This window comes from Dama dama, chromosome 10 (genome assembly GCF_033118175.1).
Source record: "Dama dama isolate Ldn47 chromosome 10, ASM3311817v1, whole genome shotgun sequence".
NCBI lineage: Eukaryota > Metazoa > Chordata > Mammalia > Artiodactyla > Cervidae > Dama > Dama dama.
In genome coordinates, this window is record NC_083690.1 from 38,798,210 (window position 1) to 38,825,583 (window position 27,374).

General features: G+C 55.9%; 1 protein-coding gene across 3 annotated transcripts; it reads right to left on the minus strand.

Moving 5' to 3' along the window:
- Positions 1–346: 346 nt before the first annotated feature.
- On the minus strand, positions 347–25,576 carry DAGLB (diacylglycerol lipase beta). 3 transcript variants are annotated; one of them, XR_009694520.1, is made up of 16 exons: positions 25,407–25,575; positions 23,348–23,499; positions 17,911–18,082; positions 16,557–16,815; positions 15,772–15,894; positions 14,559–14,686; positions 13,262–13,388; positions 12,201–12,284; positions 11,660–11,737; positions 8,868–8,948; positions 8,654–8,781; positions 6,133–6,201; positions 5,976–6,048; positions 4,613–4,854; positions 2,559–3,350; positions 347–1,944 (listed from the first exon to the last, which is right to left on the minus strand). XR_009694520.1 is itself a non-coding variant. In XM_061153733.1 (15 exons), the coding sequence occupies exons 1-15, from the start codon at positions 25,499–25,501 to the stop codon at positions 3,152–3,154; spliced, it is 2,010 nt and encodes a 669-aa protein (XP_061009716.1). In that variant the 5' UTR covers positions 25,502–25,575; the 3' UTR covers positions 347–3,151. The 3 variants fall into 3 exon arrangements, 2 of the variants coding, with proteins under 2 accessions (XP_061009716.1, XP_061009717.1); XM_061153733.1 differs by having other exon boundaries at positions 347–3,350; XM_061153734.1 differs by lacking the exons at positions 14,559–14,686; positions 16,557–16,815 and having other exon boundaries at positions 347–3,350; positions 25,407–25,576.
- Positions 25,577–27,374: the final 1,798 nt, after the last annotated feature.

Here is a 27,374-nt window from a genome sequence, read left to right on the forward strand (position 1 = left end):
GAGCGTGGGGAACCACCGTCTGGATCTGCCTACCTCACTGTAAAACCCTGGGTTGTTGGAGACGGTTGTGTTTTCATGCTGGGGGACAGGGAGTGGTCCCTCCATGGGGAGAAGATGGAGGAGCCAGTAGACAAGGGGTGTTGAGGGATGTTTGGTTTCGGAGCTGGTGATGGCTGGCGAGACTCAGGTGATATCCACACGGGGATGCATGTGGCAGCGTCTCAGGCCAGAGCTCTGGGCTGAAGGTGCTGGTGGTGAAGCGGGCTGGCAGCTGGGTAAGGTGGAGGCTGACAAGACTGTCAGATCCTTCCTGGAGTCTGAACTTTGATTGATGGTATCAACAGTGCATGTTAGAAGAGATTTTCTTTATTCTTTTTTTAATCAGATAGATAATGTAGTTTAAGGACCACATCTAAAGGTTTGCTACAAAAACAGTAGTCTTTCCTTTTCACACCCTCCCCAGAGGGGTCTATTTTGAGTTCTTTTAAGTAATTCTCGGTACTTTAGACTCCACAGTATGTCTAAAACATATGCTTTTCTCTCTTACCAGGTCGCTAGTTTATCATAAAAGGATGTAACTCGGGAACAGCCAGAGGGAACAGACCTTAGAGGGCAGGTATGGGGAAGGGCTGGGCGCGTGGCTCTCCCCACATCTCCACAGGTCCTCGGACAGGAAGCGCTCCAGAGCCGGCCCCTTGGGATTTCCCCGAGGCTTCAGTTCACTCGCTGGCCACTGGTGACGGCGCCTCCGCCTCTCCCCTCCCCAGGGCTCAGGTTAAAGCGTGTGCTCTTCCTGTTGCCTGTATGTTTGGTTCTCGCCGTCACTCGTGACACTCCCACCCTCAGTACACCTTTCCTGCTCCTTCCATACAGGCCTGCTGGTGTCTTTGCTGCCCTGGCCACAGACACGATCACCCGGGCAGTAACAGGACCTACCCTTCTTGCAGTTGTGGTTTCTTTCGGGATAGTAATTTACCTTGTTTTCTGTGTACTTGATAACTTAACATTGATCTCCCCATTTGTTATCTGGACCTTTCAAGACATTTCATCAGTTTTCATTTCCCTAGAGGCAGGGAACCCTCTGACCACCACTTCTCTTTAATATTCATCTTTTATTTTCTGGATCTTGACTAAGGAGTCAAGTTTCTAATTAACTTTCTCATCTTGATGGATTTTCTAGAAACTTCTTGAGGAATATGTGGGTTGTCTATTTTTGAGCCCTTGTATCTTTGAAAATAACTTCACTGTACCCGGATACTTTTTGGTTGAGTCTAAAATTCCAGGATGAAAGTAACACCTCTTTGGGATTTTAAAAAAATCATTTATTTGGCTGTGCTGGGTCTTAGTTGTAGAATGCAGGATATTTTCATTGCCGCGTGGAACTCTTCCTTGTGGCCTGTGTGAACTAGTTCCGTCACCAGGGATTGAACCTGGGCCCCCTGCACTGGGAGCACTACGGAAGTTTTAAAGGCAGGCCCTCCCCCGCCCGCCCCACCCCGTGTCTCTGCCTCCGCTCTGCAGGGGGAGGCGCCGTGTGTCTCCGTGTCTTGCGGGGTCTGCCCGCGTCCTCGCGTCCTGGGTGGGCCTTTATCTCCGACCCTGTGCTCTGGGGGCTCCCTGTCTGGAAGCTCATCTCCCCTCACTCAGGCGTCGCTTTGGGTTTCCAGCTTTCATGCTCTTCCGGTCCAGGAGGTTTTTTTCCCTTTCCGGATTGTGGATCAGTTCTGTGGTTGCAGCACTTTTTCTGTTCCTAGGCTGTAGCTAGGAGGGTTTGAAGCTTCTCCCAGGCTTGTTTCTCTCGGGCCTTTGTCCCTCAAGCGGCTGGGCGATCCGTGGCGCGAGCTTGGACACGGAAAGCCGAAGGCGGACCTGACACCTAGCACGCAGGGGGTCAGGCCAGGGCAGTGTGGCTCAAGCGGCCCAGGGTCGCCTTCCTTCCTGCCGCTAGGAGTATACAGGGATTACATTTAGAAATGAAATTTATGTGGCATTTTACTCCAAGTTTATGAGCTTTCATGTGTTTTCGAAAGCCAAGAGTGGTATGCCCCTGACAGCTGCCAGGCCTGACGGGTGCGGTCGTCCCCGGAGGTCAGGAGGCTCTGGGAGCCGAGTGGGAGGGGCTGAGGAACACGTGCTGCGCTGATCCCAGTGCCCCTCCCTCAGCTGTCCCTCGGGCCAGCCCCACCATCCGCTTCACCCCAGGCAGAGGTGTCCGGGGCGTCTCTGCAGACCAGGTTTGTCTTTCCCACCACACCAGAAGTCCCGTTCCCTCCGGACGTCTCCTTGCCCCTGTCCTTCTGTCCCCTCTCACTGTGGGTTTATGCTTTCTGAAGTCCGCTTACTGTCACTTCATGGGGTTTGCGTTGGGGGTGGGGTGCAGTCGGATGCCTGGACCGTGTGGGGCTCCAAGAAAACTGAAGGGTTCATTCGTGTTGTTTACAGTGGACAGAAAACCACATTCAGAATGTGACTGGTAAAACTACCCATTCCCGGAACCGTCCCCAGGAGCGTTCAGGGCTGTGCAGGCACTCATGATGTGTACCTGCTTCGGTTTTTACCTTACGTTGAGTCGCTGGCCGACCTCCAGGAGCCAGAGTATCCCCCCAAGAACTCGAGGATGACAGAATAAGCAGAGGGTGTGACCAGGGCCTCCTGGAGGGCAGAAGACTGCTCGCCTCGCCCTCTGGTTTCATCTGGTTCAGAGCTCAGGGCCGAGCCTCACTCAGCGCCACTGATGACAGAACCTCGAGCTGCGCCCTTGAAACGGAAACAGTCTGTGCAGCGGGTAAAGTCCAGTTTGCAGAGTACACCACGCCCTGTGTGCTGATTCAGGCTGATCTACGCGGTCCTAAGGGAGGACCCAGTCTCCGAAACGGGGGCCCGAGGGGCAGGTGCTTACAGACCCATTAGGGTCTTAAACCCGATTCCCAGAAGCGGCAGGCCTGTGGGCAAGGGGATCCTGCATCCCTCTGCACACCTGCCCATCACCTCGGCGCTCTCCTCTCTCCTGAGTCTGCAAATACTGCGAGCAAAAGTACTTCTCAAGTTAGTCACATAGGAGACCCTCGACCTCTGGTAGACGGGAATCCGCCTACTGGCCTCGTGGAACCCCGGCGGGGTCCACGGTCCGAGCAGCTCCCAGTCGCCCTGGTCATGCCAGGTCCACGCTGGAGCCTCCGCGGGCCGGGCAGGAAATGCAGGCGGCCCTGTCAGACACCACGTGGTCCAGGACTCTCATCAGGATGTCTGGCATGTGGTCTGTGAGCATCTTGGGGCCGATGAGTATTTTGCTGAATTCTGACTCGTGGGACCACCTCACGGTGTACCGAGCAGCAGGGTAGCAGGAGCACCTTGAGGAGGAGACAGCCCGTGGGCCCCGCCCCCAGCGCCACCCCGCGGGCCCCGCCCCCCGCGCCACCCCGCGGGCCCCGCCCCCCGCGTCACCCCTTGGGGCCCGCCTCCTGCGCCACCCCACGGGCCCCGCCCCCCGCGCCACCCCGTGGGCCCCCCCGTGGGCCCCGCCCCCCGCGTCACCCCACGGGCCCCGCCCCCCGCGCCACCCCGTGGGCCCCCCCCGCGGGCCCCGCCCCCCGCGCCACCCCACGGGCCCCGCCCCCCGCGCCACCCCGTGGGCCCCATCCCCCGTGCCACCCCGTGGGCCCCGTCCCCCGCGCCACCCCACGGGCCCCGCCCCCCGCGCCACCCCGTGGGCCCCCCCCCCGTGGGCCCCGTCCCCCGCGCCACCCCGCGGGCCCCGCCCCCCGCGTCACCCCTTGGGGCCCGCCTCCTGCGCCACCCCACGGGCCCCGCCCCCCGCGCCACCCCGTGGGCCCCCCCCGTGGGCCCCGCCCCCCCGCGTCACCCCACGGGCCCCGCCCCCCGCGCCACCCCGTGGGCCCCCCCCGCGGGCCCCGCCCCCCGCGCCACCCCACGGGCCCCGCCCCCCGCGTCACCCCACGGGCCCCGCCCCCCGCGCCACCCCGTGGGCCCCCCCCGTGGGCCCCGCCCCCCGCGTCACCCCACGGGCCCCGCCCCCCGCGCCACCCCGTGGGCCCCCCCCCGTGGGCCCCGTCCCCCGCGCCACCCCACGGGCCCCGCCCCCCGCGTCACCCCACGGGCCCCGCCCCCCGCGCCACCCCGTGGGCCCCCCCCGTGGGCCCCGTCCCCCGCGTCACCCCACGGGCCCCGCCCCCCGCGTCACCCCACGGGCCCCGCCCCCCGCGCCACCCCGTGGGCCCCGTCCCCCGCGCCACCCCACGGGCCCCGCCCCCCGCGCCACCCCGTGGGCCCCCCCCGTGGGCCCCGTCCCCCGCGTCACCCCACGGGCCCCGCCCCCCGCGTCACCCCACGGGCCCCGCCCCCCGCGCCACCCCGTGGGCCCCCCCCGTGGGCCCCGTCCCCCGCGTCACCCCACGGGCCCCGCCCCCCGCGCCACCCCACGGGCCCCGCCCCCCGCGCCACCCCGTGGGCCCCCCCCGTGGGCCCCGTCCCCCGCGTCACCCCACGGGCCCCGCCCCCCGCGCCACCCCACGGGCCCCGTCCCCCGCGCCACCCCGCGGGCCGCCTCTTGCCGCTGGCGCGTGACCACCGCGGGGCGGGGCTGCCCACTCACCTCCCTGAGGCGCCTTCTTCCTCCAGGTGGATGATCCTGCCGGGCGGGTAGAGCGGCGGGTACCTGGTGGGGGACTCGAGCGGGGACTCGCCGGAGAAGCTGTAGGCCGGGGACCCGTGCGCCAGCAGGCTGTGCTCCCCCAGGAGGGGCTGCGTCAGGTCGCCCCCGTCCAGCTCGGTGGGAAGGTCCTCGGGGCTCCCTCCGAACAGCTCGTACCAGCACCCGCGCAGCAGGATCTTGTACTGCGGGGAGACCGGGGGGCGGCCCGCGTGACTCCAGAGACCCCTGGGACTCGGGAGCTGGCGTCTGGGGGTGGTGACCCCACAGCCACGATGCCCGGCGCTCTTGTTTCTCAGTGTGGGTCTCAGCAGTGTGAAGGCCAGGGCCCGAACTCCAGGGTCTCTGGGGCAGTGATGCCATCACACTTGAACCAACGTTTAAAAACCAAAATCAAGCAGATTTGAGGGGAAAATGACCCTTATTCTTTTTAGGCAAGTCCGTAAACCAGTTTTTCCCTTAAAAACATCAGATGCTAATTTTTTTCTTTTTTAGTTTGCGGGAAGTGTAAGTGGTAATGAGAAAGCTTATTTTTAAGTTTAAAATTTTCTGATTAGCAACACCAACCAAGTCACAAAATGAAGATGTTAAAAAGTAAAAATCATCTCTAATCCCATCATCTAAATAAAACCACACTTTGGTATATTTTTTTTGGTCACAGCTATGTATACTTCGTCCCCCACCCCGGCTTGAATCATATTCTGAGAGTCATTTTTAATCCTGCCCTTTAACAAAAAAAGCTCTTCAGTACATCATAGGTGGTCTTCAAACCTAAATGTACTTGTGGCCTGAGCTAAGACGCTCCAAATCTTTGGAGACGTGGTCAGACCAGATCAGCAGAGCTGTCTGCACGCTGGCAGGGGACAGGGCCGCCCAGCCTTGACCGGTGTGGACAGCAGGAGTGCCCGGCCTGCAGCTCAGGGTGGGCACTGTCAGCCTTAACCCTAACCTCAGGATTAACCTCAGAGCTTAGGTAGGACAGCCCACAGCGCAGCAGGACCAGCGCCTCTTACTCTGGCAGCCTTATTTTCTGAGCTTTGGGACGAAAGGCATCAGAATGCTGTTGGTCAGGACAGGACTAAAGATGACAAAGAGCAAATGACTCAGCCAAACAGGGATGGTTCTATTGAAGCACTTAATCTGTGCTTGCTTAGCCATCTGCCTTTTGGGCGTCCCTGTGGTCCGTGAGGGGAATGGAGGAGTTTCTAGCAGCATCAAGAGCCCTGGGCTGCAAGGCTCTGAATGAGAAGCATCCTCCGGGGGCCCCGGACAGCCAGGTGGGGAGGCCCCAGGTCCCCTGAGTTACCTTGGGCTTGTTGCAGTGGGCGATCACTCGCAGGATCCTCCTCTTCAGATCTTCCAAGTTGGTCACACTCAACCTGTTGAGCAGAAGGCCAGACTCAGGCTCGGCACTTGGCCTTCCCCGCCAGCCTGAACCCAGCCGGGGTGGCCCGCACGCTCACCTGGGAATCACGTCCTTGCCCAGGACAAGGGACACGATGAAGGTCTTGGAGTATTCATAAAGGGATTTGCTGAAAGAAAAAAAAGCTGCTTCAGGAAGGAGGCTTCCAAGAAAAAGTGAGTTAACCGGCAAGCCAGGGAGAGATCAGTGTCCCCAGAACTCAGCTCTGTTCTCCATCCTCTAAAGGAGGAGAGAAATGAGACTGCAGTTAGAGCAACTTGCTGAGAAAGTCCTAGGTGTCAACACTGGGCAGATAAATAAGGTCCTTAACCCAGTGTGGTGTCGTTAACAGTCAGAGGAAGCCAGGGAAGGGTGGACGCGGACGCCTCCTATGGGCAGGAGTGGCGCTGTGTGTCAGCACCAGGGAAGGACGGGCTCTTAGTGAAACCGTGCTGAGATAATGCGCTTGCTGTGAGGGGAAGAAATGAAACTGAAGCATACTATGCACAAAACCACCAAATTAAACAGATCACAGACCTAAATGTGAAAGGCCAGAGTAAAAGGCTTTTAAAAGATATGACAGGAGACTAGCTTTGCATCCTTAGGACAGAGATTTCTTAAATAAGAGAGACCCAGAAATCGTAAGAGAATGACAAATCAGTGTTAAAATTAAGAACTGGTAAGCTGAAGACTTAAAAGTAAAAAGCCATCAAAGAGGGAGAGTGCATGTATAACACATGCTTGCAACTGATGAACAGCTGGGTGTGCTGAATAGGTCCACAGTGCAAAAATAAGATACAGAGAAACGGACAAAAGGAACTTCATGCGAGTGGAGACGATAAGTATACGGAAAGATGCAGCTTCATCGTGGAAATGTGAATTAAACAATGCAACACCACTGCCCACCCATCAGGCGGGGAAAAAGTTTACATCTGACCCTGCAAAGTGTTGGTAAGAATGTGGAGCGCAGTGCACCCTGGTGAGGGTGTGAACAGGAGCAGCCACTACCCAGAGCCGGCACAGCCCAGTGTCTGTCACCAGCAGAACAGACGGATGGTTTGTGATACACGATGAAATGTAATGAGCATTTACACAACATTTTACAGGCATCAAATATGTGGAAAAAAAAGGAGAAGTAACAAAAAGTATAATTCCATTGTTCTAAATTTCAAAATCATGCAAATCCAAACTATATTATGTAGAGACATGGATACAGGTGCTAAAGCTGTTTTTTAAAGCAAGGGAAAGGACTTCCCTGGTGGTCCAGGGGCTGAGACTCCACGCTCCCAACACAAGGGGCCCAGGTTCAATCCCTGGTCCTCGAACTAGATCCCACATGCCACAGCTAGGACTCAGTGCGGCCAGATTAAAAAAAAAAAAAAACAAAAAAACAACATGGAATAACAAGCACTGCCCAGAATGTGGAGAAAAGGGTATGACTGCATGATGCTTGTGAGCATATAAGTTGGTGCAGCCGCTATGGAAAACAGTATGGAGGTTTCTCAAAAAATGACCCAGCAGTTCTACGTCAAGGTATTTATCCAAAGAAAACAAAGACACTTGAAAGATAACTGCACCCCCACGTTCACTGGAGCATTGTTTATAGTAGCTGAGACACGGAAACAACGGAATTATCCACTAATGGATGAATGCATAAAACAGGTAAGGTGTGTGTGTGTGTGTGCGTGTGTAAAACAGAATACTACTCAGCCATAAAAAACAATGAAATCCTTTATGTCGATGTATGGCAGAAACCAACGCAACACTGTAGATCAGTTATCCTTCAATTAAAAATTAACAAAAGCAAAAAATTTCTGCTTTTGTTCACATCAACAGGCCTGTTACTGTAAGCAACTTTAGTGTGTATTTATAACCAGTAATGCTTATAATAAACATGTTCTACTTTGTCTTAACCTAAAAACTAAGAACAAAATCTTGCCACTTGTGGACACTGTGTTTGGACCTTGACAGTATGCTCAGTGAAATGAGTCAGAGAGAGGAAGACAAATACTGTGTGGGCTCACTTAGATGTGGAAACTGGAAACACAAACCAAGCTCCCAGAGAGGGGACTGCTGGTTGTCAGAGGCCGAGAGGCACGGCAGAGGAGGGAGCTGAGAGGTGGGTGAAATAAAAGGTGCAAACTGCTGGTTATAAAGTAACCGAGTCCCTGGGAGGTAAGGCACAGCCCCTACAGTTAACAATACTATCCTGCATGTCTGAAAGCTGCTCAGAAAGTAAACCCTCAGTTCCCATCATAGGGAAGAAAAGGTTCTGTAACTATTTACGACGACAGATGTTAACTAGACTTACTGTGATCAGCTCACAATACATACAAACATCGAATCCTGTTGCACACCCGTAACTAATACTGTGTGTGCCAGTTCTGGCTCAATTTAAAAAATGGGTCTCAGCATAGCATCATCCAGGAGATGAAAGCCGTGGTCCAAGACCCATGAAAGGCTGGCCCGTCTTTTTTCAACCAGGGATGCTTTGGCACAAACTTCTCCTGAGGATGAGAAACTGTTACTCAGTTGCAGATAAAGTGCCAGTGTATCGCTTGTAAGTGAAGGAGAACCAGTACCTGAGCAGCCCCCTGGGCGGGGAGAAGGCGTAGCACCTGACCTGCGGGTACGGGCGCTTGAGCATGAGGGCCAGCAGTGCCGCGGCGCCCGCGCCCAGGCTGTGCCCGACGACGACCAGCCGGTACTCCTGGGGGCGAGAGCAGAGTGGGTGACGGCCGAGGGAGCAGGCGGCTGACGGCAGAGGCGGCGAAAACACGAGAACTAGAGTCTCACCGGCGCGATGCTGAACGCTTGGCTCAGAATCCCGTCATTGACGAGTCGGCGGTAGACGTATCTGGCGGCCTGAGAAATGCCCTGCAGGTGCAGACACAGGGAGCTGTTGGTTGTCGGGCGCGGCAGGACTACACGGGCCCCCCCCGTGACTCTGTCCTCCTGGACAGGGCGGCCACCCTGGGACCAGCGGCCTCATCGACTGCCCACTGCTGCGTTCCCAGCAGCTGGTGCGGAGCCCGGCGCAAAGCAGGGGCTCAAGGGGCATTTCCATCAACCAAGAGGAGACCTCAGGAACAGCATTCCGTGCCGGTGGATGTCTCTATGGCTTTTCCCGGAGCCGCGCACATTTTGCTGTATGGACGTCCCACAATTTACTTTTGTCAAGTTCCCAGGGTTGGTCAGGTTTAGATTATAAACGACTGATCTTTTAAGATGATGTTAAAACAAAATTCTGAAATCACACACAGTGACGAAGCAGCCACCGTTCCGGCAAAAGCCACACTGAAACCATCGGAAGGGAGTTCTAGGAAGGTCAGTCTTTCATTTCCAAAAATAAAGCACAACTTCCTAACAAAAACAGCTGTCCATGAAACAGACTTCTTGAAAATTGAGTAGTTCCAATTGAGGAGGGACAACCTTGTAAACCAGAACAGTTTTCGGGACGCTTCCTACGTGACAGTAGAGGACAGGCCTGTCCTCCAGCCCCGGCAGCCTGACCCCCGCCAGGATGAAGCGGGGGAGATTCCACCCGAGATGGGACTCTTCTGCTGGGCCTCAAGCTACTGCACACTCCCGAGCCCGTGACTCTATAGCCCTGTGAGCACAACGCAGACTGCAGCATCACCTGTGAGAAGCCAGGAGGCCTGGGCCACCGGCCAGATCTCCCTTTACTCCCCCGCCTACCACGCGGTGCTATCGACTTCCGCCAGCTAGGCACCCACCAGCTGTCTGTCCCGGGTAGCCAGAGTCATGTGGCATCTGGACCAACTTGGCTGGCGGGAGGTCTCCCTGGCACAGGCGTTACGGGTGACACGCCAAGAGGGTGTTCTGCCACAAAGCCTGGACAGTGTCAGAGCCAGAACTCTCGCCCAGGCCAAGAGCAGGGAACAGGTCTCACCCTCAGCCCCTGAGCAGCTGTCCTCCCAGCTGGAGGGCAGGAGCTGTCGCTGGATGAAAAGGTGGAGGCGGCGGCCTCGGCTGAGAGCCAGTCAGGCCTGCAGCGCTGCAGCACGAAACCTGGGTCTGCAGCTCAAACTCTTCTAAGAACAGAGCCGAGACACCAAGCCCGCCAGCCTCTGAGGGTAGCTGGCTAGTTGATAGGTCTCTATAATAAATCTTACATTTCTTATTTTCCTTCACGCACATCTAGTAATAATTAAACTGGATTTTCCTGTGAAATTCAGGGCCAAAGAGACAACTAAGGGTTAAAGGAAAAGGATTCACATTCCCAGGATTGGCAAGCTCCTAACTGGTGGCAGAACGAAATCCAAAAGCCTCCTCCGCCCTGGATCTTCCCGGGCACACACACAAAAAGAAACCCCAAAACAACAGTAAGAACAACAACAGAAAACCCTGGAAGGAAAAAAGCTGCCCAGACAGGACACTGGGGTTCAACTACCAGTAGCCGCACTCTGGCAATAACATGTACTTTGATAAAAATTACGCATTCTATTTAAAAAATGACTACTACAGGAGCAATGTATTTTGGTTAAAAATCACCATGAATGTAGAGAACAGCACAGGCCCAGCGCCCTCCACCCCGATTCCTCAGGGGTGACCGTTAGGGAACATTCCGGACGTCCCTCCATCTGCAGCCTCGTCAGTCATCAGGAAAAAGAAAAGTGAAACCGCGGTGACACCACCTCACCCCCGACGAGGGCGGCTCCGTCAGAAAAGTCTCGGTGAGGATGTGGGGAAATGGGAGCCACATGGTTTGCTGGCGGGGATGTGACATGGTGCAGCTGTGCTGGACGACAGCGTGGGGGTTCCTCCAAACCTTCCACGGAGAAACAGCAGGAGACCCAGCCACCCGGCTTCCGGGTAGATCCCCCGGAACTGCAGGGACTCAGGCCGTTATGTGCACACGTGTTCACAGCCGTGTTCCTCACGGCAGCCAGAGGGAACTCCGACACGCCACCGCCTGAGTGAAGCTTGAGGACTCTATGCTCAGTGCAGTAAGACGGTCACGGAAGGACAGATATGACTCCACTTACGTGAGGAACGTAAAGCAAGCAAATTCGCAGACAGTAAAATGGGGGTTCCCAGGGGCTGGCGGCTCCCACGGCCCCACCCCGCCTCCCCCCCATAGAGCACTGTCACAGTGAGACAAGAACTTGGAATTGTGGCATCGCAAACTGTGGAAGGACCTGCAGGACGTGCTGAGAGTGTGAGGGGGTCTTCCTCTCAGGAGGGGCTGGGGGTCCTGCCTCTCAGAAGGGGCTGCAGGGGGTCTTCCTCTCAGGAGGGGCTGTGGGGGGGTCTGCCTGCACTGACGCTTTCTTTACCGTGAGAAAGGCCTGCCTTAGTTACGGCAAGAGAAGCACTGAGATGCCCACTCTGACACTTATTCCAGTAAGTGTGTGGCTGCTGGCAAGTTACTCAGTCGCTGTGAACCTGCTTCTTTCTCTTAAAAATCAAAAGGAACCCCCCAGGGCTTCGGGGGGGTCGTGCCGGATGGCACTGGGCATCAGCAGCCTTCGCCACACAGAAGCGTTCAGAGAGACCTGGAGGGGAAGCTGCCCCAACCCCTGGGAGCCCTGATGGAATGTTCCAGGACTCACGCCCCGACTCACCTTATGTGCCCAGCAGTCCTGCACCTCACACTCCAGGTTGAGGGGCTCGCTCTCCGCAGACAGGTCTGTGAGGATGTCCTGAAACAGCGTGTGGGGAGAGGCCGTTGGCGCGGTGAGACGGGGGCAGGGGCCAGGACACGCCTGAGGGACCCACGGGTAGTCGAGCCTGGACACTGGAGGGGGAACACGGTTGGGCCTGAGGGCGCCCAGAGAGGGGTGACTTTCGACTGCATGACTTCACTTACGATTCTTTCCAGCTTTGGGTGCAGAAAAAAGGGGAGGGTCACCCGGGTTAGGGGCCCGGGGAGTCAAGCGGGCACTCCCCTGGGAGCTGCGGGTCCCACCTGCTGGTGTTAACTCTCCAGCACTTCTCAGTGAGAAGGAAAAGGCTTCACCTGCTTTTCCAAAGGGCCCACCTCACACCCTGGGCCCGCCTCCCTGGGGCGGGTGCTGTCACAGAGGCCTCCCATCTGATCCCGGGAAGCTGGGTGTCCCGGCTCTGGGCCCTGAGCATCCCCTCGCTCCGAAGCGGGCCCCGTACCTGCAGAGACATGGTCCCTCTGACGGCCACCACCACCGACTCCTTCCTGTGGTCCAGGGCCACCAAGAAGGGGAGCTCGTACACCTGGGCGCGGAGAGGACGGGCGTCAGCACAGGTGCCCTCGTCCGCCTGGCACCCGGTCCTCCGCTGGTGCGGGGGCCGGGGAGACACCCGCAGGCGGTCGGCGCTGTGGACACCAGGGGACAGTGCCTGTGCCTGGGGAACGGGCGTGCGTCGCAGCCAGCGCAACCTCACCTCCCCGGATCCCCCAGAGAGGGACTCTACATGTTGGCGGTGTGGGGGCGTCTTAAAAGAGCCCCCAGAGCATACATGAGCCTTCTGCACCAAGCTGAACCAAGCCTCACAGGGGACTTGAAAACACGCTCCCGGGCGCTCATCTCAGTAGCATGGTGTGAGATGCTCCCACACCGCAGGTGAGTCTCCAGTGCAGGTGTGTGGGAGCCCACGGGCTCAAGCGCAGTACACGGGGTCCCCCAAACTGTGTGCTGCAATTGTGGGGGCTCCTCCTGAGCCGGGCTCCCGCAGCATGGCTGCGGCCTGGGCTCCAGAGATGGGAGAGCTCTCCAGGAGATTCTCCTGAATGGCAGGCATGAGCCGCTGTGCTCCCCGAGGTTCTGGGCTCCCTGTGCTGCTGCGGACCACCCAGGGGGCCGCGAAGCTGCACAGGACAGCCCTGGCACCAGGCAGACCGGCTGCTATGAGTTCACCAACCTGCCCGGCGACTCTGAGACCCTCCCGAGTGGGAGGCCCGCCGTCCGGCATGAACTGCACGGAGCCAGACCCAGAGCCATGAGTGATTAGCCCCCGGCACCTGTGTGGGGCTCCTGCCAAGTGCAGCTCACAGTTCTTCAGCAGAACCTGTCTGCCCCATCTCACGCTGACCCTGGGTGGGCGTTGCGGGCGCCCGGGAACCCGCCGAAGCAGCACACAGGATTTGGGGGTGAGCGTGTGTCCGTGTCTCCGCACATTTTCCCAGGGGACTCGTGTGTGACCTCCCCCAGAACCTCAGAGGACCCAGGGGAAGGCGCAGCCCACTGTACCTTGTCGTGGAAGCTGACGTGGATGAAGTCCCGGTGCTGCAGCCCCGTCGTCTGCAGGATGGAGCTGAAGTGGCAGTTGAGCTGATCGCCTCCGACCAGGTCATAGTCGGTGGTCCTGCGTCTGCAGCTGGAATGGGGCAGAGGTGTCGCGGGTGCGCCCGGGAGACCCAGCCTGCCTGCCCAATCCCCCGGCAAACACGAGGATTCCGCGGACAGTATTCACGCGCCATCCGGCTAACCTCTAATGGCTTTTTGAAGACACTTATTCATTTATTTTGCTGCACTGGGCCTTATCTGTGTCGTGAGGGATCTTTCGCTGGGGCATAGCGACTCTCTAGTTGTGGTGCCAGGGCCTGGTTGCTCCACAGCACGAGGGATCTAGTTCCCTGACCAGGGATTGAACTTGCGTCCCATGCATTGCAAGGCAGATTCTCAACCCCTGGACCAGCAGGGAAGTCCCTCTGATGGCCTTCAAGTGATACTTCTTGTGTATGCTTCTTAGTAGAGTCTGGAATCACAGTAATACTTCCCGTGTTCAAAAAATAAACCAACAAGGATGGGAAGAGACCCTAACCTCACCAAGAATGGACAATCGGGCATCATTGCCTGATACGAGGTACTGAGAAGGATACATGCTCCACATGGAGCATTCCTGCCAAAAAAGTGTAACCTGAACCATTCGTGAAGAAACCATGAGACAAAGGCAGAGTGAACACCGTCTTACGATACACGAGACTGTCCTTTTCAGAACGTCAGTATCATGAAAGATACAAAAAATGCCTGAGGAGCTGTTCCAAACTGGAGGAGACTAAGGAGGCATGACAACTAAGTGCAACACACGATCTTGGATGGAAAGAAAATGTGGTACAGAGGGTGTTACTGGGACAATTAGAAAAACTGCAATAGCTGATGATAAATTTCCTGAATTTTACACTTGTCCTGTAATTTATGTCAGAGAGACCTTGTTCTTAAGAAACACAAGCTGAAGTAATGGGGTGGGGGGGGGGGCGGGCATGAGGTCCAGAACTCAGTCTCTGATGGTTTTTCCTGGGGGGGGGAGGTGGGGGCGCATATATTTATGGAGAGACAGTCACAGTGCCCGGGACAAGAGTGAGCTGCAACTGGTGGCTCCAGATATAGGATGCGGGAGTCATCAGTACTGCGCATGCAGTTCTGAAATATTTCAAAACAGGAAGAAGCTTCTAGAAAAGGGGAATGTGGTTATCTTTAGAAAATAAAGTCTGGACACCACAGCAAGCGACCTCGGCAGGGAGGATGGAGGTCTCAGACGACCTACCAGTCCCCGCCGACCCGGCAGAGCCCCGTGAAGGGGTTCCTGTAGATGTAGAGGGGCCACCCGTAGGCAGCGGCTGCGAACTGCATGTAGTGGTGGCAGTTCTCCAACTCTGCATCCAGATCGGCCTCCTGTGGGGCAGAAGAACAGCTTCCTGTTAGGGGAACCCGTTACGGAGAGGATCAACACACTGTCGTCTTTCGGTTCTCATCTTGCGTCGGAGCGGAGCTGGTTTACACTGTTGTGTTAGTTTCAGGCGTACGGCAAAGTGATTCAGTTACACAGGCACACGTGCCTCCTCTTTCTCAGGTTCCTTCCCCACATAGGATGTCACAGGACATTGAGGAGCGCTCCCTGTGCTACACGGTAGGCCTTGCTGACCATCTATTTGATCTCTGGTAGAACGTGCTATGATCTTAAACCTGAACTCAAGTTCTTGATTCTTCCCTTTCTTTCTTCAGGGAATAGACCTCTTGGAGGACTTCTACTGGAAAAACTGATCCTTGAATACGAACAGACAGAACCCCCTCATTTTTTTGGCTGTGGTATGTGGGATCCTAGTTCCCTGACTAGGATCGAACCCATGGCCCCTGCAGTGGGAGCAGAGGGTTTTAACTGCTGGACCGCCAGGGGAAGTCCAGACCCCTCATTTAGAAGAATGTACAAGTTAGCAGCAAAAATCCCTAGTGACTTTGCAACTCTGGTGAAATAAGCCTGTGACTTCCTGCTGGATGCACGTGCAGACACCACGTGTAGCAACAGGGGCTGCTGGGAACCAGGGGCTTGAATGAGCAGCTGAGACAGACAAATGATCCTTGGGCAATTTTCTCTTTCAAAAGCACAGAAATCTGTGGCAGGAAAGCAACCATCAAACAAAGCTGAACTGCTCCCCAGGCTCAGAGAAAAGAGTGCATGCACTCTGGGAGAACCTGGTCCCATCCCAGAAGGAAGTTTTGATGTGCAGACAACAGCCAATTTCCTAAAAGAGAATGCCTGGGGGGAAAAGAAACAAATGACAGGTGGTAAACTGGCCGGGAGTCGGCTCCCCCACTTGAAGGCCAGGGGACGTGGAGGGGCCTCGCCACTGGCGCCAAACCACAACGGGCAAATCGACACATCAAGATGCCAATCAACTATTCCTGAAACTTTTTTTTTTTTAATTTACAAATAGGTATAAATGTCAAAAGGGTACAACCCAGCAGAAACGTGGGCTTACCTGGAAGGACCCGGGGGAGTGGGTGACGACCTCGGTGGGCTCCGAGGAGCTCCGGGCGTGGTCCTGCTGCTGATGGAGGAGGGCAAGGCCAGCCGCGATGTCACTGGGCACCAGGTCCGTGTCCTGGGTGGGGAACCACTGCAGCTCACCACCCGCCCGGCAGCAACGAGCAACGAGTCCCCGAGAGCCCAGCTTACGCAACTCGCATGCACACACATACACAGTCACAAGTGAATAGGTGTTTTTGAAACTACTTCCCTTTTAGGATGCCTGCATGTGAACCTCATGTTTCTTACTCTCCTGCCCTCAGACGAAACCACTCGAGAACATAATCACATTATTGATTCCTACTCAGATTTCACTTAAGTGACAGCTGTTTTTAACCTACGACACATGCCCATAAAGCGGGCAAATGTGCCCTGTTTGTAGTAACATACGATGCTAGTCCCGTTTAACCCTGGCTGCTCGAGATGCTGAGAAGGTCTTGCTGAGAGGGCCCACGGCAGAGGCTGACGAGCCTGGGCCCACAGTCGCCGGGCAGGGCCAGCCTAAAAAGACCCCAGACTGGGAAGGCCCAGAGTCAGTCTGCGGAGCCTGATCTGAGCCTCTCCTCCAGGCGGTGACTGGGAGCCCCCCACCTGCCCCCCTTCACCCCCAGAGGACTCGCCCTCGGGAGCTACGTTCTGTCGACAGGGAGATGGGCTCGGGACGCGCAGAACTCATCTGCCCCAAAGAAGCATTCGCGTAACAGGAGGAGGAGACCAGAGCAGACCCCGGTGGCTTACTGAAAAGTAGGTTGAGAAAAGTTCTGCCGTACTCGAAAAGGCGACGCGAGTGTGGTCGTCCCGGCCGACGCAGCAGCACAGCAGCCTGACTCGCGTCTCCCACACGCCGGTCGCCGCCGTCCTGAGGCCGCTCAGCAGCTGGCTGGACTCATGGCCGTCCAGGGGCTGGGGGCCCAGGGGGGTGCCCGGGGCCGCCTTGCCCCCCAGCGGGTCGAAGACGATGAGGATGGTGAGCACAGTGGAGACGATGATGAGCCAGCTGCAGGGCGGTGGGGAGGCGGGCTGAGACCCGGGTCCTGCATCTCCTCCGGGGCGCCCTCCCGGGAGGCACCTCCTGTCTTGGGGAAGCTGGGGCTCCAACTACCGAGGAAGATGGGGAGCTGGCTGGGGCAGGCAACTTGGTTCCTCCAGAAAGTTCCTTATGAGCCCACAGCCAACCAAGGCCTGGTGAAGAATGGAGCCCCCAGAGCCACAAAAGGAAAAGGGGGCTGCGTGGTGGACAGAGCCACGGCCGGGCCCAGAAGCCCCTGCCCTTGACCCTTGACCGGGGTTTGCCCCCCAGGGCCCTGGGGCTCCACTCGGCAAAACCAGAGGGAGCTTCCTGCGCTCGGGCCACGCTCCAACGGCTTTCATCCACACCGCACCCAGTCGCTTCAGTCGTGTCCAACTCTTTGGGACCCCATGGATGGCAGCCCCCCAGGCTCCTCTGTCCGTGGGATTCTCCAGGCAAGCATACTGGAGTGGGTTGCCATTTCCTCCTCCAGGGGATCTTCCCGACCCAGGGATCGAACCGGTGTCTCCCGAGTCTCCTACATAGGCAGGCAGATTCTTTACCACTAGCGCCACCTGGGAAGCCCTCTCATCCATACATTTCACTACGTTCAGGCTGCCCAGATGCACAGGGCGCTGTGGGTGCCCGAGCGTGTGTGCTCGGAAGGAAGGTGACCCGGGAAGGGCCGCCGCGGCCTCAGCTGCAGGACTCGGGAGTGCGGCGGGAGCCCGCAGGGCAGGACTAGCTCATCCGTATGACGTTTAGCTGGAAAAGGCAAATGCCTTACGCCAGCAGATCGTGCTCTGCTGCCGGTCCTCACACCCTGCTCTTCTCGTCCCACTTGTAGTTTTTGCCCTGCTTTGGTCTTCGGGCTTCTTCCCTCTTGTGAGGGGCCAGAGGACATGCAGAAAAATAGGAGCTGGTAAGGAAGGGAACTAAAGCCGGAGGTGCGTGCTGGGCCGTGAACCGTTCCTCACACGCGTCTATCTACTTCAGGAAGCCTGCACGCCAGCAGGCCACCTGCAGGGACCCCACCTGGAGAGCACCTCAGACGAGAGCCCGCAGGAGGAGACGGGACCTCACCTGACCACGACGGTCGCGATGATGCCGTTGCCCACAGTCCGGTCACACTGAACGCCATCCGCGATCCAGGCGGCCCCCAGGGACGCCCAGACCATCTCTGGCAGGAAGAGCGCCAGGCGTACGTAGAGCAGCTTGGACATGGACTTCCGCGGCCCCGGATTACAGATGGTCCCTGCAACAGAGCACGTCCACGCTGGACACTGGCCTCCGCCGGGATGAGGCGGCTCCTTTCGGCAGAAACACAGCGGCCGCAGCACAGATCTGGGCTGGCTGCTCCCCCGCCAGTGGCGTTTCTACCTGTAACCGGGAACCACTGCCCGTCTCTCAGAGTGAGAGGCAAAGCGAGGGATGGGAGGAGGCGTGACAAAAGCCTCAGAATTATTTCTTAGGCTCACTGGGGCTTAAAAACACTTCTGGGGGGACTTCCCTGGTGTCCAGTGGTTAAGAACCCTCCTTCCAATACCAGGGACACAGGTTCGATCCCTGGTCAGGGAACTAAGATCCCACATGCCCAGGAGCAAGTAAGCCCACACACCGCAAGAAAAGAGCCTGCTTTCAGCAACCAAGACCCAACGCAGCCAAAAATAAATAAATATTAAAAAAAAAATTCATTTCTGGGTTTTCTAACTACACTGACCATGAAATCATCATCCACATTGGGATATTTCTGAGAGCAAAAGGAGGCTCTATTAATAATTATGCCAGGACAGTCGACGTAAAACAGAGCCGTCACAGGCAAGCAGGGGCAAGCGGTCGGCCAGGTTCTCACGGCCGGGAAAGTCGGGGACCACCCGTCACACCGCCCACCCGGAATGCCTCCACCCTCAGGACGACTGGGACGCAGTCGCCACCCCACTTCACAGATGAGGAGGCTGAGGCCCACAGGGCTCAGCAAGCACTTTCTCGACTCAGGTCTGCACGACCCAGGCGCTCTGCCTCACCAGCACCCCGTGGGCATCACTCTTGGGAAGCCAGCAAGTGTGACCTGGAGACCACTTGCGGACGCCCACCACCGAGACACAACATTTAAAACTGCATTTGTAAGACAAATCCAAGGATCATTAATTCTTGATGTAAAACATCAACTCTCCCCCTTCAGAAGTTGTGATAAACACCAATTTTCAACACCAAAACCACTACACGATTCAAACAAAAGCAGTAACTGAAAAAAAAAAAAACCCTAAGATCTGAAAAATAATTTGATAAGAAAACAGCTTTTAAATTCCCAAAGCTACCTTTCACTAGAATGAATTACTGAGGGTCACATTTTAGAACATCAGACACCATCAGGCCTCACGGAGGGCACAGAGTCAGGAAGTCCTAAGATAACTGACGGGGTGCCTCTCTCCCTGAGGGGCAATGTGTGCAGGTCTGCCGAAATCCACCCCGTCTCTGGAGAGAATTATCATGCAACAACAGCCAACCGCCAGAGAGAAACAGGAAGGAGGATCTGCTCACAGCCCGCCCCGGAGGCCGAGGATCCTGAGGAAGGGGCTGCTGGAGGACTCCAGCCCCTGGCACCGCTGGAGTGGGCGGAGACAGAGGTGAGGAAGCAGGAGACGCAAGTTCCGGCGAAGGGTCCAGAAAAGACAGGAGGCGCCAAAAAAGCCTTTTTTATGTGCATGCTTGCCTAGGAAAACGTCTGGCTTTTAGGTCAACCTTTATTTTCCCCTCGGGGCAGTCAGCCACTGGCTGGACCTGGTGCTGCAGTGGGCATCACGAAGCCAGTGCCCAGAATGGATGGTGTGACCGTATCCCTGAATGCGATGGCCTCAATGTAGTCTTGGGCAGTAACCCTGCTGCCCCTCCCAAGGCAGGGCCACGGACACACGAGCCGCAGAGGGCAGGCCTGGGTCACAGAGTCTGGGCACTCAGCACCTCAGCCTCGGCAGTGTCTCCCACCGCCTGGGAGGAGCTGGGGACAGACGGCAAGGAGAGCAAGACTGCCTCGAACCCAAGCCAGACGCGGCCAAGGGCAGACCTTGGCCTTCAGGGCCTTCTGACAAAACGTATTCGTGAGGGTGGTGGTTGTTTAGTTGCTAAGTCATGTCCAACTTTTTTGCGACCCAATGGACTATAGCCGCCAGGCTCCTCTGTCCGTGGGATTCTCCAGGCAAGGATACTGGAGTGGGTTGTCATTTCCTTCGCCAGCGGATCTTCCCGACCCAGGTACTGAACCTGCGGCTCCTGCAATGGCAGCTGGATTCCTTATCACTGAGCCTAGGAAGCTCATGAGGGTGGATCTTCCCTAATTAAACATCCCACATGGTTGAAACAAGAGGGTTTCATCAGGGAGCTTTTCACATCAAAACTAGAAACCTTATAGTTTCTACTAAGGTAGTGAGCTGAAATTACACCCCTGTGTTGCTAAGAGAAATTCTGACTTCATCCAGATGGCTCATCTAACTGAAAGCCTTCCATCATCATCTCTGTTGGTGGGATGTTAATCTGACTTTAGTCATCCCATTTGCCTTTTCTTCCCCTTAACTTTATGGTATATTCTTTACTGAAATTTATGTAATATTGAAGATAGAGCACACAATGTTATTTATTGGCAATTAAACTAACATGTTTTTATAAAATCCCGTCTTTGGTTCAGCTGTGGTATCTTTATCTACAAGCATCAGAAACTCGAACTCAGACTGGTTTAAAAACCAGCAGGACCTGTCCTGACTCAGAGGACTGGAAACGCAGGGCAGGGCTGGCATGGGCGCCCGGCCGCGCCCTCCTGGCCCCGAGGGGAGACGGCGGCTCATTCCTGCAGCATCTTCCCAAGGACCACAACACACTGCTTCTAGATCTTTCCCAGGCGAGCAGGGGTGGACCTCCTAGAACTTCCCAGGGAACTCCCCGAATTCCAGTGGCCTGAACCAGGTCACACGTCCAGTCCTGAACCAACCACCGAGCCCCGAGGATCACTCCAGCGTGGGGCAGAGGGCGGGTATCAGACACTGTGAGGAGGCGGGGGTGGTCCTGAATAAAACCGGTTCTGTTTGGAGGAGGCTGCCAGCTGGAAAAGCGATCCACCTGTGACACCCCACACCCAGCAGATGCTTGCCGAGCCCTGATGGGTGAGCTGGGCCCGGTTTGGCATCGTGCGGGTGTCTTCGCGGAGGAGGCCAGGGCACATGGTCATCCATCCCTCATGCGGTGTGAATGTGCCCTGACCAGCAAAGATCTCTGAAGGAAAACGTTTAAGGGGAAGGAAAAAAAAAAAGCATATCCTTAACCCACTGCGGGGCTTCCCTTGTGGCTCAGCTGGTAAAGAAAGAATTCGCCTGCAATGCGGGAGACCTGGGTTCGATTCCTGGGTTAGGAAGATCCCCTGGAGGAGAGAAAGGCCACCCACTCCAGTATTCTGGCCTGGAGAATTCCATGGACTGTACAGTCCACGGGGTCACAGAGTCGAACAGAACTGAGAAGCCTTCACTTTCACTAAGCCACCATTACAGTCAGAAACCCAGCGCACTAAACAGTCTGATGCGGACGGACAGGATGACACAACCTGCATGTTCCATCTTTCAGAAAATCCCACCTCACTCAGAACCTCAAAGCAGGGAAGCCACGTCGCACACATCCCAGCTCCCTCCTTTCCTTCAGCATCAGCACTGGTGCCAATCCGGACTCGGGGTCCGACTCGGGAGGCAGGACTGGGACTGCCTTCAATCCAGACCCCACGCGTCCATGTTCTCAGAGGTAAATGAAAATACACAGAGCTGTCTAGTCTACGTGTTACTGCAGGACACGCCACACGCCGTGCTTCTGGCTCATCTGGACCCTAAGGTCTTGTTCTCATGAAACACTCTGCCGCTAACATTTCTCTCTGTATCTCCCACCGTCTCCTAAGTTTCAGTCTATGGTTCGAAAACGTCGAGACCTAGATCCCGTCACTGGGGGTATCGGCTGCTCCCTCCCAGTTCTATCACCACCATCTATGCCTGTCGGCACTCCTCAGGCAGTGAACACACCCAGAAGCACGCTGGATGGTAGCCTGCCAGGCAGCCCTGCCTCTGACTGATGAGCTCTTATTTACTGATGCATTTCTTTAGCAGCCAGCAGAGTGCTCAGCTCATCCCGCAAACCACAGTAAGCGACAGGGAGGCTTTCCAACGTTTTCAGGCATTCTCAGCTGACTGTCTGCAGAAAACAGTAACAGATAGAAGAAGTTATTAAGAGATCTAACTTTTGGGACTTCCCTGGTGGCCCAGGGGTAAAGAATCCACAGGCCAGTGCAGGAGGCACAGGTTCTACCCCGGGTCTGGGAAGACCCCGCATGCCACAGAGCAGCAAACCCACACCCCAGGACCACTGGGCCTGAGGTCTAGGGCCCAGGAATCGCAATGGCTGAGTCCACCTGCTGCAACTACTGAAGCCCCTGCGATGAGAAGCCCGCGCAGCTACAGAGTTGCTGCGACACGAGAAAAGCCCTCACAGCAGCAGAGACCCTGCAAAGCCACAAAAAAGAAACTATCACACACGAAAAAGAGCAGAGATGTAACTCCTACAGCTCATTAATAAAAGGACAAAGAACCCAATTTAAAGTTGGGCAAAGGATCCGAACAGACGCTTCTCCAAAAATGATATGCAAATGACTACTGAGCATATGAAAAGAGGCTCGATATCATTAGTCATCAAGGAAAAGGAACTCCAAACCACAGCGAGGTACCACTTCACATCCACTAGGACGGCTGTCCTCAAATGGTCGGATAATAAGTGTTGAGGAAGATGTGGAGACACGAAGCCTCAGGAAGTGCTGGTGGGAAAGAAAAACGGTGCAGCTGCTTGGAAAACAGGCTGGCAGCTCCTCATAAAGTTAGAGTTACCATATGATCTAGCAGTACCACCCTTAGATACACATCCAGGAGAAATAAAACATAATGGGTATGTCAAGACGAGATATGACTGTTCAAAGCAGCATTATTTGTAATAACCAAATGTCCACCAGCTGACGAATGGTTAGGTAAAATGCGGTATATCCGTTCCACGCAGTATTGTTCAGCCATGAAAAGGAGTGAAAGGGACTTTCTGGCGGCCCAGTGGCTAAGACTCCGTGCTCCCACTGCAGGGGGCTCTGGGTTCCATCCCTGGTCAGGGAACTAGATCCCACATGGGACAACTAAGGATCTTAGAGTGCCACAACTAAGACCCAGCACAGCCAAATTAAACAAATATCTTAAAAAAGAAAGTGAAAGTCACTCAGTCGTTGCTGACTCTTTGCGACTCCATGGACAGTACAGTCCCTGGAATTCTCCAGGCTAGAATACTGGAAGGGGTAGCCTTTCCCTTCTCCAGGGGATCTTCCCAACCCGGGGATGGAACCCAGGTCCTCCCATATTGCAGGCGGATTCTTTACCAGCTGAGCCACCGGGGAAGGCTCTGCTCTAAAAAAAAAAACAAAGAAAAAAAAAGGTATCCGATAGAAAAGCCTCGCCCTTACCTTTCATGCTGACACACACGATGGCCGACACGGTGCCTATGATAACCGCCAGGAGGACAAGGAGCACGATCAGGTAGCTGCTGAGCAGGCCGCCCCCCGGGCAGTCCAGCTTCCCTCTGTGCATGAGATACAGCATCAGGATGCCGACCCACCTGTCGAGACACGGGCAGGCTCAGACACGGAACCCAGGGAGCTGCTTCACACAACATGGCAGAGGAAAGTAAAAGCAGTTAGTAGTTTCCCAAACAAGGTCAGGTTCACTTTGGAATCTTACTTGGTCAAGAATCTGCCTGCAATCCAGGAGACCGGGGTTCAATTTCTGGGTGTGAAAGATCCCCTGGAGAAGGAAATGGCAACCCACTCCAGTATTCTTGCCTGGAGAACCCCATGGACAGAGGAGCCTGGCAGCTACAGTCCATGGGGGTCACAAAAGCCAGACACAACTGAGAGACTAAACCACTGCCAATAAAAGATTTACTAAATCAACTAAAGAGCACAGCTCTTTTTCCTTTTTTTAAATGAATTTCATACTTTGCTGACGGCATTGTTTTTATTCTATGCCTGCTGTAATACATTTATTACTTTATTTATTTGGCCTTGCCAAAAAATTCTGGCATGCAGGATCTTTGCTCCCCAACCAGGGACTGAACCTGTGACCCTACAAGGGAAGCTTAGAGCGTTAACAGCTGGCTTACCAGCGAAGTCCCTGTAACACAGTTAAAGCCATAAGCAAGCAATTTCAATGCAAACTCCTGGGAAAAAGCCCCCACTGTGAAGCTGAGCTAAAACAACAAAGTATATGCTTGTTCAGTTGTCAGCAGAATTTTCACTTCTGTGTATTAACATGAAATTGACAAAAACACATCCTAACCTGCTGTGTGTAATACAAAAACAAGGGGCTGGGAAACAAGCTACGGAAAGATGCTCCGTGGTGACCACGATCACCTTGACAGGACCAGGACTGTGGACTCCTAGGTGTATTTTGCAATTCAGTTTAGAACAATGAAAGACAGCACCACACAACGCAAGATGACAGTGACTCACCACTGGAGTTATTTCAGAATCAGGAAGGGAGCATTATTGGGCAAATAACCCAGTTTTAAGGGGTTCAAAGCCAGAAGGGGAACTGGACTAGATAACTGTGTGTTTTTGTCAGTTTTGTAACACTATGACTTCTTGTCCAGAAACAAAACAGGAAATGATCTTGGTAAGATGGCTCTGGAAACTACAAAAGGACTAAGAAGCAGCTCATAATATTTCACGTTCTTACGTTTCTTTCCCCTAAACAATCGAAATACTTTTTGTTTTTAAACGTATCAGATAGGGTTTTTTTTTTTTTTTTTTTTTTGGCTGCGCTGGGTCTTCCTTGCTGTGCGTGGGTTTTCTCTAGTTGCAGCCAGCACGGGCTTCTCACTGCGATGGCTTCTCGAAGGCGGAGCACGGGGCTCTAGGGCGTACAGCCTTTAGTAGCTGCAGCTTGTGAGTTCAGGAGTTGTGGTGCCTGGGCTTAGTTGCTCCGGGCATGTGCGATCTTCCACGACCAGGGACTGACCCGGTGTCCCCTGCATTACTCTTTGCTCAGACCCTTTGGGGACAGACTTCAGGCGCCCGATTCCACAGACTGGAGAGTAAGTGCCAGTCCCCCGCGGTCCTGGGATTCAGCCGCACCCGGCTCAGGAACCGCGCACGAAGGGTACTGTTGCCAACCTCGCGTCCTGCAAACACGGGATGCCGTACGTTTCCGTGCAGAGCGCTGAAGAGCTGCAGGCGGCAGCGCCTGGCTCAGGGGGAGAAGATCCCGCGGCCTCCGCCTCGGCGGCCAGCGCGCCCCGGTGGCTCCAGGCGGGGCGCCCGAGCCCCACAGCCCCGGCGTCCGGGCGGCGGGCCCGCCCCGTGACCCTGGGCATGGCCCGTCCGCCTGTAAACGGGGACAGCGGAGGCACCCACGTCCCCGGGCGGCGGAGGGGGCTAGGGACGCGAGCGCGGGGCAGACGACACCCTCCTCGCCCGCGGCCGGCCCGGGCCCGCTCCCTCCCGCGCCCCGGCCGCGCGCCCTCACCACAGCACTCGCACCAACAGCTCGAAGACCCCCGGGAAAACCAAGTCGTCGCTGGCGATGGCCCAGCGCCGGCCGAACAGCACCATCCCCGGCATGGCGGACGGAGGTCCCGCGGCCCGCGGCGCCCGCTGCTGCCCGGAGCCCGGCGCCCGGCGCCCGGCGCCCTCTCGTCTCCGCCGCCGCCCCGAGACTCCGCGCAGGCGCACGCGGGGGCCGGGCCCGGCGCACGCGCACTGAGCCCCGCGCCGTCGCCGCTGGGCCTCTGCGCCTGCGCAGATGCGCGGCCCGGGACGCAGGTGCGCCTCATAGGCTCTTTGCACGTGTTAGGTCTCTCCTGTTGTTTTCTTTTCGTAAGCTGTAAGCACGCCTCCAGCCCCGAGGGCTTTGTCAGCCCAGAGACACCCAGCAGTTAGCGGCGGATCTGGGGCTCAGCTCATATACAGGTCTGTGTGGGCTGCAAGGCTGTGATGAAGTTGCCCGCCCCCCGCAAGGGCTGCTGCTGCTGCTACTAAGTCGCTTCAGTCGTGTCCGACTCTCTGCGACCCCATAGATGGCAGCCCACCAGGCTCCTCCGTCCCTGGGATTCTCCAGGCAAGAATACTGGAGTGGGTTGCCATTTCCTTCTCCAACGCATGCATGCATGCTTAGTCACTTCAGTCGTGTCCGACTCTATGCGACCCTATGGACAAACAGCCCACCAGGCTCCTCTGTCCACAGGATTCTCTAGGCAAGAATACTGGAATGGGTTACCATTTCCTTCTCCACCCCGCAAGGGCAGGGGTTAGGAGTTCCGCGTTAGTACCCTCCCTGGTTCAGAGCCTGAAGCCATTTGGCCGCTTGGTGCTGCCGGGGAGTGGGGAGTGTCCTGATCTGCCTTCCTTCCTTTCTCCGTCCGAGCTGGTCGTAGGTTCTGACCACTTCTCGGCCCCTCCGCTCCCCTCCACCCCGGTCCGAGCCCCCTTCATCACCTACCTGATCGGGTCTCCCCACTGCTTTCCCCAACTCTGCCCTGTTTCCCCTTCTCCTCTTGGGTGCATTGCCCTTACAGCAGCTGGAGTGACCTCGATGAACTGTCAGACCAGGCCCATCAGCTTAGAATTTTGCAAGCCTACACTTTGTGCATCCAACCAGTCCATCCTAAAGGAAATCCGTCCTGCATATTCATTGGAAGGACTGATGCTGAAGCTGAAACTCCAGTACTCTGGCCACCTGATGCAAAGAACTGACTCATTGGAAAAGACCCTGATGCTGGCTGGGGAAGATTGAAGGCGCGAGAAGGGGACGACAGAGGATGAGATGGTTGGATGCCATCACCGAGTCGATGGACATGAGTTTGAGTAAGCTCCTGGAGTTGGTGATGGACTAGGAGGCCTGGCGTGCTGGCGTGCTGGCATGCTGGCGTGCTGCAGTCCATGGGTTGCAAAGAGTCGATACGACTGATCGACTGAACACTTTGTGCATAAAATGGACTCCAACCTCTTGCAGAGTCTTTTCCCTGGGAGTCACACATTGCAGGTTTGCAAATGCATGGTTGTCTCCCTGAGTTAGGGTTACTTTCTCCCTTCCTCACTCACCTTGCCTGCTGCGTTTTTTCCCCCCTGAAATATACCAAGCTTATTCTCGCCCCTGGGTTTTTACCATCTGTTTCCTCTGCCAGGGGCTGCTCCTCCTTCAGGCATTTCCCTGTCACTATTTCACTCCATTCGGGCCTCAACTCTAACATGGCCTCTAGAGCTTTTCCTGAAAATGAAGTCAAGTAGATAGTGTATGCCTGAAGACTCACTTTTTAAGTGCCCAATGCCAAACTAGGTCAGAAATCTGCAGTATTATGTTCTAGTAGTATAAAAAAATGACAATCCTTGTCATTGTTTGAAAGGACTAGTGCTATATTACAGGTTTCCCAGATGGCTGTTGTAAAGAATCTGCCTGCCAATGCAGGAGAGGTGGGTTCGATCCCTGAATTGGGAC

Bases quoted from the DNA above. Each gene is read 5' to 3' on its own strand.
- DAGLB (XM_061153733.1), bottom strand. From the start codon at position 25,501: ATGCCGGGGATGGTGCTGTTCGGCCGGCGCTGGGCCATCGCCAGCGAC. The intron at 14,687-15,771 runs GTAAGCCCACGT...TCTGCCCCACAG, and splicing joins ACTCCCCCGGGTCCTTCCAG to GAGGCCGATCTGGATGCAGA. The intron at 13,389-14,558 runs GTAGGTCGTCTG...GCCCCATTCCAG, and splicing joins TGCCGGGTCGGCGGGGACTG to CTGCAGACGCAGGACCACCG.